At 31.7% G+C, this 14,410-nt stretch overlaps 1 protein-coding gene across 3 annotated transcripts in view; it reads right to left on the bottom strand.

Annotated features, from left to right (window-relative positions):
- Nucleotides 1-14,410, bottom strand: part of csmd3b (CUB and Sushi multiple domains 3b) — a 581,296-nt gene that overhangs the window by 258,152 nt on the left and 308,734 nt on the right. For all 3 annotated transcript variants that reach the window (XM_088929237.1, XM_088929238.1, XM_088929240.1), the window contains exon 7: nucleotides 7,271-7,348. In XM_088929237.1, coding sequence (XP_088785363.1) covers nucleotides 7,271-7,348 — 78 coding nt within the window. The remainder of the gene's footprint in view (nucleotides 1-7,270; nucleotides 7,349-14,410) is intronic.

Here is a 14,410-nt window from a genome sequence, read left to right as displayed (position 1 = left end):
TTTAACTTTTGTAACTACCAAAAGTTAAAGCCTTTGGCCATCAGATTTGCATAATTATTGATTCAATATATATTGGTTTTAACAAACCAAGTTTGTTCTAGAATAAAGAATGTCTCCAAATGAACATTTCCAACAGCACGCTTGCTTCTATGAAGTCATGATCCTAATTCTTTGGTAACAAGGAGAAATACGAATTGCAGGTTAATTGGCCTCACCAAACTACCAAGAATGGGAGTTTGTTAGTAAAATGAACTACAAGCATCTTGCATGGTATAAACATTTCTTACTTAGTTCTGTACTATATTGTATATTTCTTTTAAAGTCACTGTTTATTAAATCTGAAATTTGAAATATTTTAATGCTACATGTAAAAATAGTTCATAGCCTGCAGCAAAATATCGCCATGTGTTATTACATTTAGTATTGAATGTTGTACCCTTAATATTTCCCCCTACAGTTAGCTTCTTTAAATAACATTTTCCAAAAGCAGGGAGAGACACATACAGGATACTACAGATATCCTTTCTTATTGACAAAAAACATTTCTGATTCTATGTTTGTTATTGATGTGAGAAAAACAAAAGCTTCACATTAATGATGGAGTATCAGGGCCTTGGTGAGCACATGAAAGATTAAAGAAAACCAATTATGAAAATGAAGAAAATCTTTAATGCCTATCAGTTACTATCAAAGACTTCTTGAGAGGTCACAAAATACACCATTCTGCATGATAGAAAATCTGCATCATTAAAAGTTAGACCTGTGACAGCCTTGAAATTAGCTTTTTTGGCAGAGATATACTTTGAACCTGAAAACTAAGATATCTTGGCACTGCATTTATGGTGAATTAATTGGGCTATGAAATCAAAAACTCTTCTGGAGAAAGAAAATAAAGCACACAATGTCTACAAATACTAAACAATTTTTATTCAAGACAGTGTAAAACAGAAGCATGAAAGTAATGCTTTATCACAGTTAAAGAAAAAAAACACAACAAAGTACAGTTTATTGTTAATATTCTGTTCCTACACTACTATTGATGAATATGCTGAAGGCTGTGACCCTACAGTATGTGTGCTCAAAAATTCAGCATCTGCACAGATATTAAAGCAAAGGCTGAAAAGTAAGCAAACAAATGAAAATTTAATGAAACCCCAAAACAACTTGCACAATCTTGAAGAATTAACACTAACAATATGGGATGGCAGTGTTAAGTGTCATAAGAACCAGTTATAAATATTTATCTGTAATTTAAAGTGATTATTAGGCCAAAATAACCAATGTGGTGAAGGCACAATCTGCCACTTGTTTGTTAGCATCAAATTAGATTCCAAAATGCCAATGCTGTTTTCTCAAAAAAGTTGAGAAAGGTCAATGAATTTTCTTTATAATGTGACATTGCTTAAATTGGCATAGAACTAAATGCCATTTCTAACATAAGAAGAGTCTTACCTCCTGAACAAAAAAGCACACACTCATTTGGAAAATTGGAAAATGAATGTGCTTAATAATGTGCTCACTGAGGAAAGTCACTATAAGACTGAAAGTTTTTTTTTCACTGTGCTATTAAGCACTTAAGTATGAATATTTGTTAAATGTTTATATACATACTGTATTTATCTGCTCTATTGGAGTTCTTATTTCTTCTACAGTATAAAAAAGAAAGTCTATCACCATTTGAGTGCACCTTGATCATTTTTGATTTTGACAAAAACACCTTTACAATTTGCAGTGTTATTTGGAATGGGTTTCTAAAGGTTAGGCTACCCAAAATATTTTAAAAAATGAGAAGTAAATGCAACAATGAACATTTAAATGAAAGGGTGCTCAATGATGAATAGCTCACAAATTTCAAACTCACATCTCTTTTAATTAATACTTTCACAAGTAAAATTCAATTTCTAATAGAATAGAAGATAGGAGAAACACTAACAGCACACAAAAGTGTAATAGTACAGTATAGTATACAATGTTTTTTTGTGTCCTAGCTATATGATTTTGTTGATCACATACACTGGATCAAAAGTGTATTCCGTAAATGTCAGAAGCTCCGACTGAACCAAAAAATAAAAGTCCCATTCTTTGATATTAAGTCAAGGATAAGAAATGGATGAAGCTCCACTGTCCATTATCACATGCAAAGAGAACCAAGCTACAGCTACAGCTTTCAAGCTGTTATTTTCATTAAGATATCCACTATTATACAATAGTAAAAAGCAAAATAAATTATACTTTAGAATGACATAATTTCACATTGAGATCGTTACTGTAACTTTGCTGTGTTGCCTTCCAAAAAACCCTGATGAAGCAAACAATCTATAAAAAGGTTTATTGAGTACATTTGTTAGACTACTTCATCTGAGCGATGACAAATTGACAGAGAGGATAAAGTGGCTGAAAACCACAGGGGAATTTTACCAAGTGGTTGTATGAGGTTATGGATGCCAACTGTCATTGGCTTCAGTTTTCAAACATGATAAAACCATTGGATTGTGCTGCTAAGAAAGGGCCACACACTGTAGTTTATTTTGAATTAGGCTTTAGCTTTAAGCTACAATATAATATTTTAATTGCTCAAAGAAAGTAAACAATTGCATTTACTTTTTATGCTGGTTAGTACTGCTTAGTAGGTAATGCCTCAATTTTTAATGAATTTTAGAAAGATAAATTTACTTTTCAGCCACTGGCAGGAGTATTGCTATTCACATTCATTAATGCTCACTTTTAAAAAAATGAAACCTGTGCCAGAAATGGAAACTGACTAGCTAGCAATAAAAAACAGTTTTATAGAAAAACTGTATTATACTAATAATTAGCTCTCAAGCCCTGAATGTAACAGTCCAATTGCAGGTCTGAAATGAAACTGGTTTCAAGGCTGAACCATATAAAATATAATTTCCTCATGCCCATTTTCTCAAAATCTGAAAATCAGTTTTATTTTTAAAATGTTTTGAAAGTATATACAATTATATACTTGACAAATACACCTACTTTGTGTTGACAATATTACTGTAATTCACAAATGCAACAGTTGGAGAGGAGAAAATATTTGACAGAATCAGGATTTGTGCTTTATGATTTTAAATTGAATTCTTAATGACACACATCTTTGAATGTGAAGTGAAGAAGAAAACAAAATGTTGGTTTTACAAAATATAGACTAGTTGGCTGTTGAAAAATTACTCCTCCTTTCTTCTTCTGACAGATTACACCAATTCGTAGTGGATGATATAGTACAGTAAAAGAAAGCCCCCGCCAGGCCGATGAAAAAGAAGATTTCAGTGAGTATACTTGAGCAACATACATCTTACGATGTTGAATTATAGCAGGAAGGAGAACTGGGTAATCTACTGTATACAAACCCTCTTCCAGATGACAAAGTGTTCAGTGCAGACATTGATCTATCCTCAAAACTAGGACACTTTGGGAATGTTCCTACATAGATAATCTGTCTTAGGTTTCCCGTGGCAGCTTGGTTTACACCCCACTTTATAAATGTAGTGTATGAAATATAAAAAAGTCCAGAACTAACCTTTTCATTTAATTTTTCTCATCTAAACTTGGCACAGGAAATTTGGATTTGTGCAATTTGAGTTAAAATGAGAAAACACCCATATAACCTTTCTATCATAAATATTTTGTCTTACTTATGCATGTATATATTAAGCACTGTCTTTATTAATGGAAATCTTAAATTGAATGCTAGACCCCAAAAGGGAGTTGACAGGTAAGTTTTTGCTGTCTTGTGTGTTCACTGTTAAACTGTCAAAGACATTTTAAGAATTTTCCATTAAATTATTTTTTACAGGAAGGAAACAAAACGTAATGAAATATGCTGAACATGTTTGTTAGAAAATGAGTTTTTCAATGTATTTGTAGATTTAGTACTGTTTAGATTGAAATTATCAGCTGCCTGCAAAGCAGGTTATTACTTTTTTTTTAATTCAAATTGACATCATCTGATGTGAAATTTATTTAATGGTTTGTATTTCTACTGATTCAGTCTGATGGCATTTGAATACTTCAAAAGGAGGTTCTTGAGCATCAATGTTCCCACTATTAATTGATTTTTTCCATGTTATCTCCCTGTCCTGCCCCTTATGTGAATTACATGCAATAATTAAAATGCAAATTCTGTATTTTTGAATATTACAGCAAACAAACAAACATGCAAAAGGCATGCAAATATACCAACAGCCAATTGTAAATGACTAGTACAAGGCTACGGGATTTTTTAATAAATAAAGAAACGTGTTTTTATTGGACTAAAATGCTCCTTGCAGACTGCATAAAAATGTTAAATTATATTCTAAACTTAATGCATTACTCTTTTTTATTAAATTGTAATTAATTATTTTTTAAAATTATACATGGATGTATTCATCAAACTTAAAAAAAACTGATGACTGAAAAAATAAATATATTACAAACATGAATTTAGTTGATGACGGGCATATATTGATATTTTACAAATTAGAATTAGAACAGTCTAATCTACTTTAATACTAAGCAGTCAGATATCTGTCACAAATGCAAAATCTAATGCTTTTTGATTATTTATTAGATCTGGAGTCCAACCAACTTGCTACATGCATTGTTCTCTTTTTAATGCACATATGTACAGTATATATTTCCTATAACAGAAGTTAATTACACAAACACACTTACTCATTTAAACTTCACTATTTCTTTTGAATTGTTCCCAAGACAGTGGTTCTTCCCGATTCTTGTACAAATATTCAAATTCTAAGGGGATGCAATACATTTTAATTTTGGTGTAATTATTGTTCAGCACATACCGTATCTACAGTATACTTGTAGAACTCATACCCTTGACAATAATGCACGTGTAAAATTAAAACTTCATAGTCATAAAATTGTCTGTAAAACTGATGTTGTGAACTAATGTTCTGTATGTTTTCTAGTGTTGCTATGGCAATAAAATCAACTTGTTTCGTTACGTTCATCTTTAAAGCAATGATAATGTACTCTGTTGCATAATGTACATACATAATTTCTAAAACTAAGACTCAAAAGATGTCTCCTGAAATCATTGAAATCATGTTTCACATAACCTACACTAGTGATTTTACTTTTAGGGTGGTATGTTTATACATATACAGTATATATATATATCTCCTCTGATTTTAACTTAATTATTGATAATTGATCATTTTAAGGGTAAATTGTTTAAATTGATATGTAAAATGAAACAAATTATTCAATGAAAAAATCCTTATTAACAAATTCCTTTTTGAAAATGTGATAATTAAATGGCTAAAAAAAGGATTATAGTACTCTATTATTGACATGATTTTATAAGTGCAGAGATTTGTAAAAATATCAAGATTATCAGGAAATTACTTCCTGAATGTTATTATTTGGTAAGACACTTTCATTCAAAAAATGAATAACATTAAAAGGTGATGGATAATCACATCACTTGTTACAGAACAGAGTATAATTTTTTTTACTTTACTTTAAGTTCTTTAAGTTACTTTAAGTAGGATTAAGGTTAGGACACTCCTTCTCCTGGTCCATAATTTCCAAACTAATGTCCCAGTATGGTGACCAAGGACACTGTGCAGTAGGGGGTGCTATCCTTTGGATAAAACATTAAACTCAGGTCCTAATTGTTAACCCCACTGTCCTGGCCAAAAAATATTTTTACAATCTTGCTTACCAAACGTTTCATCCCTTTTTTAACTGCTGAAGCAGTTGCTCACATCTCTGTTTTGATCTGTAGTGGGGCTGTGGTTGTATAACTACTGCAAGGTGGGAGCTGCCCTTCAGTGGTAGGTGAAATTGGTCTATTATGAGTACAACTCTTTGGGGTACTTTGGAATGAAAAATACTACATTAATGCAAGATATTATTTTTCATTACTGAAAATGGGTCATCCTTTCAATCAAAGTCCAATCAAAACAAAAATGTGTTACATATTACTAATATATGGAATTAGTGGAAAGTAGTATCATCATGAGTTTCATTGTGACTAACGTCTCTGGAAATTCTTTAGTATTGTCTTATAATGTGCAAGATGAAGTAAAAGGCTCCTCAGTCCTATTTACCAGATACAGGAGTATCCCATGTGTGCTTGAAGGTTTTTAAGGTCTGTAAAAAGCAGCAGCACCCGATGAGCTGGGAGAATGTATGTCAGTAACCACCTGGTTTATCTGATTATGAAGTCAGTTGAAATGAAAACCCACAAACACATCAGCCCTCCAAGACAAGGACTGTGATGCTAATGAAGCTGCAAGCTGGGATTATTGGTTGGTTAACACAACAAGAATAGCTAATGCCATCATCAACCACTCAGTTTACAAATCCCATACTCTTCACAGAATATTTTTTTTTGCTCTGATAGTTAAATAGTGCAGTTTTATTTAAGCTCACTCTGATCTTAATAATCAAATCTCCTGCATCTTGAGTCATGTTGCTTCCAACATGGTCTTATACTGTATCATCCAGATCATCAACACAGTTATATCATATTACAGTATGTAACTATAATTCAGCATTGTATTCACAAACTACAATATGATCTACAGTATATGACCAACTGTAGTCTGGAAACACAAAAGGGAAACTTTTGTGTGCTTTGGTTTCAGTCATTAAAAGAACAATATTAAATGTTTAAAACCAATACTATTGTCAAATCCCAGTTTCAACGGGTCACAACTTAGTTCATTATATATATACAGTAAGACCATATATTAGCATATATTGTAGTATTACCTATATATTATTAAAATAATTCCAACGCTTTCAATTTTTTGAAAAATGATCATTATTTTTTATAACTTGTTTGTCTTATTATAATTATATTGTATTTCCAACAAGCATCATTAGAATTCTGGCATATGACTTGGTAATAATGCAGGATGGAAAAACGTATTTGTTGAACATCTGTTTGTAGACTCTGTGTATATCCTATTAAAGCATGGTGCTGGGAAATTACATAATTCAGTACAGTTTTTTTAACAATCAAAAGAGAATTATCCAGTTGCTAAGCAGAACACCTCCACATTCATATTAGTGGTCTTTTAAATTAGTATGAGCATCCTGTAAATTCTTAAATGGTGACAAAGTAAAGGCCATTCTGTAAGGCAATAGCTTTTCATGCAGACAACACAACATTTGCATGTTACAATGTGCAAATAAAACTAATGACAAAAATGAAGTAGGGTTTAAATTAATAGTTTCACATAGACAACACAACACATAAAATCACAGATTTACCATAAAAAGTAACAAAAGGTAGACTCACAGATAGAAAACTTGTTGCTGTTGTCTTTGCCTGGGAATAATTTTACTCCTCTAGATTTAAAATCTACGGACCTTTTCACTAGTTAAGGAAAAAACAAAAACATGAAATCAGGTGAAACAGGTCTTAAATAAACTACTTGCATAAAAAGAAAGCATCCTCAAGCAAGTGAATAAAAGAAAATCAAATAATTTTAATTATAATAATTTACTTGCAGCAAAAAGAAAATAGTATGCATATGTAAAGACAGGCAACCTTTAATGAAAATAAATAATATTAAGATGATAATAGCAGGTAGCAGGGCTTCTGTTCTTTTGTTCAGCTTGAAATTATTGGGTTTTCAAGATATATTACTTTTTGAAAACAATTGGACACTTAACCTTGGCTTTGATTTGACTGTAGGCTCTACTGTAAGTATTTGTGAAAGATTTTAGCCACAACGGGAGATTTGTCATACACTACCACAATGGCATTCGTAGCACAGACAGCATATTGCAGATAACACTCGATAGCTTTCAAGTATGTTATTTTAAGGTAACATACTGAAATGAAAAATAAGTCAATGACAGATTGGGATTTTTTTATATATAATAAACAACTAGTACCCATTGACAACATTTAGGCTTGAGGACCCAATATCTCAGTCAAACAGAAGCCCCGTGAAGTTAATTAATGACAGGCATAATAAAACATTTTTTCTGAAAACATCATAAACAATGTTTTCCAAAGCTTATATGATTTCTTCTTTCGAGTTAGTGAGTGTCATCCAGCAAAAAAAAAAATAAAATAAACAAGGAAAGAAGGAAATAAATTCAAGAAGAAATAAAAACAGCATGTTTCTGCTTTCATCACAAGTTTAAAACACTGGTTCATCAAAAGACATTGAGGCTTCATAATTCAATATGATATTACGATGATGAGAAAATAGTTCCAAATAGATCAGCAGAATTTGAGATGTGGCAGAACTTCAGTGACTGCCTGAGACTCTGTTACTTCTCCATTCAAGAAGCCCCTTAGTAATTAATTATACAGTTCCTATCGTAAGTAAATGTAAGAGATGAAGTATTTCAAAATGTCAATTTTTTTTTTATATTCTGGGACAGGCTTACAATTTTCTGTGAATTTAAAAATTTTAATTTTATACTAATACTTTAATACACTTGCCAGCACAAATTGCAGTTGTATACTAGTATTATTGTTTATTATATTACTTTCTAGAAAAGAAGTGAATTAAATTGTTTTGGTTATACATGTATGTGACTTTCAACTTTCAGTTGATAAGAAGTTTTGGATAAAAAAGATGTTTGCCCACCCTTACTGTATGTTTTGTAGATAGTCAAATAGGAACTCCTACATCCGCATAATAAAATAAGATTAAGTATTCATAATGAATATGTATCCATCTTTACCTAGTCATTGAAACTAAAAATGACTCATAATGTTAATATCAAAGGTATTTCTAACAGCAAACGTAGACTTAATCCTTGCTTGATTCACAGCAAACCTCACAAACGATATGTAATACATTGGATAAGCAAAAAAAAAAATACAGATATTTTTTATTTTAACTTTTATGTCAGATACAATATAGGTTAACCATAACACATAAAGGGCCTTTTTATCGCAGTTTTCCCATCTGAATTTATTAAGAATATTTGGAAATCCATTAAAGTCCAATGAGTATATTTGAATGGAAACAATTATCACCCCATGCAGAATTTTACAAAAATCATGTGAAGTAAAACTGGGAAACACCAAATGTAAACAGACATATATTTAGTTATTCCTTCACAATATTAATTTGATCTCTATACATTAACTACACAAAGTTATGCTGTATGTTTTTTCCAGAAGTTATAGCATTTTACAAAATACATGTATTTCTTACCTTTGTTATGTCCTCATCCCTGCAACACAATCTTGTTAAATAAATGGTATCCAAGAAGAAAAAGCAAAGCACAATATTTACACAAAACTTTTGTTTTGGTCTAAATCTATTCCTAATACTTCTGCTTATCAGTTGACTTATCTAAAAATCTCTTTGTTGGAATTACTAAAATAAATCACAATATCTAATTCTTTACAAACTATTTTCTCTTGTGATCTATGCAATGTGGTCAGCAGCATCCAGTACAGCAATGACAAATTATATCAGCTTTGGTTGTTGCAGTCACAAAAGCAATAAATGTGTTATTATAAAGCTAAGGTTAGCTTCATGCTGCCCTGTTGTTCCATGCAAATACTGTGATATTGTTTAAGAAACAGTGTCAAGAATGAGGTTATGCCCATTGGTTTACAACTTTGGCTTTGCAAAGTTCAGTAGAATGAATTCTTGGTGTTATTTTTTACTTTGCCTCATCATTGGAAGCTCATGTTAAGAATATTACAAGGTTATATTTTCCCATCCATATAACATTGATCAGTTCAGGACCTTTCTCTGTGTGACGTTCAAATAATGATACATTCTTTTTTCAACAAGATTAGACTAAGAGAAAGCCTCACTAAGTATGGCATCTCCTGAGTTACTAAACCAGATCAGTGTATCCTGCATTCTAGAACTTCCATGCTAACTGAAACAACTTTTAATTAGCAAAAAGTAAAGTGAAGTAAGGCTCTCCTGCTCACATATAAAGCACTGAATATTCTAGCTCTGTTTTAAGGGTTTATTACATGAGTACAGTCAAAAACTTAATCTGACATCTATAGATTCATGTCACTATCTGTATCTCTATCATTGTCTGAGATCCACAAAGTGGGCAACAGAACCTCTTTCTGCTGGAGAGTCCCAATCCATCAGATTTTATAGGTCACCATGAAATCATTTATTTCAGTTGATATGGAACAATTCCATTGTGACCAGTTAAACAGGTGATTTGTTAAATTAAGTAATTTAGAGATCATTTAGGCAGGAAAATCTAAGAATTTTTAGCCATCAAGGACCACGGCTCTCTTAATTGAACATATTACTGGCTTGATTGATCAATAACATTCAGGTGTTGTGAATCTTTAAAAATAGATGACCTAGAAGGCTAACTGAATTGAGATGAATCAAGGCCAGATCCAAACACTCAGGCATTAGAAACTCTGAATTTGGACATTTTTAAAACGTGTTTATCTTTCCCTATAGACTTTCATTTAGAGTTTTCATTGTTTTATTGTTATTTTTATTGGCCAGATTGCCAAAACTTGTTTCCATTTTTTCTTTCTTTGATTTAACTTTAAGATATTTAGTGCTTTGCTTTTAAAATAAAATGTATTATTTTTACATTCAGAAAATACCATAACTACTTCATGCATGAATGTCTGTAAGTACTGTATCTGTCTGAAATTAAATCTTTAGTTGTGAATAGAAAAACAGTTGTGAATGCTAATGATGTTTATTTAAAGAAGACTTTATGTTACAGTTATGTTATTCATTTATTTATATTTAATGTTGAGGACCACTTGGGTTTCAATTCTGAAAGTGTAATTCTGAATCCAGTGAAGGGGGAAAAACAAAGTCACTATCTTTTGAAAATAATAAACTAATAAAATAAAATTAGAGAAACTAATTTTTGTATATAAGGAAGCTGACTAAAGCATTGCCACAATTGTGTTTATCAATGGAAAACATGGTTTACCATCCACTGCAGTTAATAAAAAGTGTCTGGTCCTGTAGACCTATTTACACCACATCATTTAAAACAAAAACCATTTGGAAGCTTAATTCACGAATCTGTCACTTAGAATACGTAATATTCACTGAATCAACTTTTGATTGTCAGAACATAAAACTCCACAAAGCTTACTATAGAACAGTATAAATCAATGTGTTTTTAATGCTAGATATTGTTTGCCTTGTTTCTTATGCTCATAGATTGTAGTCTATATAATACCACAGGAATATGTTTTCTCAATTGTGCCTTCAATGTTAAGGATTTTTAAGATTTCTGGGGATTCATACATATTAAAAAATCGGTGTTGAAATACAGGTTCTCATTGCAGACAGTGCAATAGGACAAATATAATTGTTAAAGGAAGGCCTTCTGATGAAAGTGTATTAATCCTTATAACCATGACAAAACAAATCATTAACGATTTTAATATTGCTTAGGAGTCTGTGTTAAAACATTGGGAATCTAATGATAACTTAGAGTGTAACATTTTTATTATAAATGGTATAGAATTTATTAAGTAAAGTGTTAAGTAAAAAAAAAACACCCCCAAAAAATACTGTGGCTAAAAATCTGAGACAGGATGTGGTTATTTATTCTTCTCTCCAAACCTGGATTAGACAAATGAGGAAGAAAATAATTGTCACCTAATTTCATACCTTGTCACCTAATCCCATACTCCTAGATGTAAAAATCAAATAAAGAATATCACAAAACAACAAAGATAAAAGAAATATAACTGAATGTATACATATATTCTATACATTCATCAAAATGAGCTTCATAATATATAGTTTCCTGCTAATATAATTTAGACTTGCTTACTGCAGATGTTGCTGTCATGTTGAGTTATTTGACCTCTTTTTCTTGCCATGTCTTCTAAGACATTTTTGATATAAAACAAACTGCTCTTAATATCACATTAGCTTTCATAAATGTGTTTCTTTCTGCATAATGGATTCACGTTTTGTGTCAGTAATACTAGGATTGTCTTCATTCTGACAGTGTTCCATGCTTCATATTGAAAATGTATCATGTTTAATTGATTTATATTTTGTCTATTTTTTTATGTTATTGAGTTTGATAATTCCGTCTAAAATCAAATGTATTAGTTTATTCATTCCATTAGACCAAAGTGATGCGTTTCTATTCTACATTAGTATATTTTAGACTCCTTTTTTTCATAAAACAAATAGACAGATCAATTAAACATATAGACAGATGTGTTGAACAAACAATACAAACATACAATATATATATATACATGCACAGTACAGGACAACATAATACAGGCAGTAATAAAATGCAGTGGATTGTATTTCCATAAGCATAGGAATATTTCTAGAGTGGTACAGTATGTAGTCATGTGTACAGAACTGGTAAATCTAACCATGGTTTTTCTATTTTTCCAATTTTTCCAATTAAGAAGCATTGTTTTCTTGGTGACAGGGCAATAGGTATGAGGATGTTGTTTTTATTTACCTGATCATTTTTTGTAAGATCTCCAGATAAGGACAGAGATGGTGATGGAGGAATGCTGCACCCCAAAAGAAGTGTGTTTTTATGCCAGACGTGTTGGATTAGTGGGTCATGCCAGATGGCATGAAAGTACATATCTAAGTCAAAGACTGCCATTTCATACATCTAGTGTTGTGTTATACATGTATGTGCTCCATGATTGATTTTACATTGGATTAGCTGGTTGTTCGTATTGCTGCAAGTATTCTTATAAATTTGTGTCCAGAAATCAGTACTGATGAATAGAAAGGTCTTTTCTCATTTATTGAGTGGAAGGGAGATAGTTGAATAAATAGTAAATCTCACTTTTATACTTAAACAATATTGGTGTATATGCACTCAGTGTCATAGTGAAGTTTGTGATTTTATTGATTTTCCATCAAACTGTCAGAGTTGTAGCAATCACCATATTTTCAAAGCAGTTATTGTGTTCTAGAGTCACACTGAGGAGAGCCAAATCAGTGCTGGGCATTTCTCTACATTCTGTTTTTTCTATTGCTATCCATGAATCATGGTGGTAGTTTGGATAGTTCAATTTAGATGAGATAAGATCATCCCTGGAGCAGTTGGGGTTAAGGGCCTTGCTCAGGGGCCCAGCGGAGTAGGATTCCTCTGCTGGCCACGGGATACGAACCAGCAACCTTCCAACTACAGGTGCAGATCCTTAGCCACAGAGCCACCATACCGTGTTAGGTATTGCAGTTAATTTGCCAGGTAATTGTTAATGAAGCCTGGGGCATTTAGGCTTCTTTTTGTAAGGTTGATAATTTTATCCTTGGTTTCTTGTTTTTTCTGATACAATTTTGTTATTAAGGTGTCTAATGTATAAAACTAATTGTTGGGTTGGACTGGGTTAGTAGAAAAGTGTTTTGGGCCAGTACTGTTATATTGATAGCTGTAATGCATTCAATAATTGAAAGTCTTACAAGTCATTCAATTATTTGATTCATCTTTGATAGTTTCTAGTACTGGAGTAAGATTAAGATTAAGATTTAAGTTAAGATTAAACAACTCAAACTGGCTGGTGGAGATATTCACACCAAGGTATCTAATGCTGCCCATGGTGAGAGGGAGAGGAATGTTCTGAGATGAAGCATTCCAACCATTCACGGTGAAGGGTAAAATTGTGAGAATTTATAGAATAATTGGATATATTGGAATATATTGATGAGCTTAATGACTTCTTGGAGTGATTCGGTGATGATTTGTAGGTGGAACAGTACATCTGCATGGAGGCTCGTCTTGTGAGCTGAGTTGATATTGTCATTTTGACTAATTGCAGCAGCTAATGATTAGATAAATAATACAAATAATGATGGACATACTTGTTTGTTATGTCAAGTGACTACAGCCCTGGGTGCGTCGTTAAGTATTTTTATCCAATGCAAATAAGAATGTCCAGTTCACTCTGTCAACTGCCTTTCTGTGTCCATAGATATAATTATATTTGTATAGTTTTGTGTTTGATTTGGTTGAAGAGACAGCACATATTGCTTGATGACTGTCTCTCCTTGATGAAACCTGTTTGTTCAGGATGAATGAGAAGTTGTTTCACAGTTTTGATGCAGATTGCTAAGGCTTTACAAATAATCTTGAGGTTAGCATTGATTAGAGATAGAGGACAGTAGCTTGTGCATACGACTCGGTTTTTATTTAGCTTAAATAGTATTATCTAAAGTGTTCTTTGTTTAATTTTTGTAGGATGGTTGTATTGTCAAGAAAGGAATTAATTTCTGCTGCCTTTTGCCAGACATGTATAATTTGTTGTAATAATATCATTTATGGCTTATGGAGTCTGAATGAAATTCCTTGGTATGTTCTTTATTGTTCATATGATTGAATAATATGATTATATGATTATCATATGATTGATATGATTTTGTTTATGCACATTTGCTAAATACTTTTTCAAACTGACTATGTTAACGTCTTCATAAAAACAACTTATATACATAGTGTATTTTATGAATAA

This window comes from Atractosteus spatula, chromosome 12, assembly GCF_055471065.1.
Source record: "Atractosteus spatula isolate fAtrSpa1 chromosome 12, fAtrSpa1.hap1, whole genome shotgun sequence".
In the NCBI taxonomy this organism is placed as follows: Eukaryota; Metazoa; Chordata; class Actinopteri; order Semionotiformes; family Lepisosteidae; genus Atractosteus; species Atractosteus spatula.
Note: the sequence above shows the minus strand (reverse complement) of the source record. Positions and strands in the feature narration are given on the sequence as shown.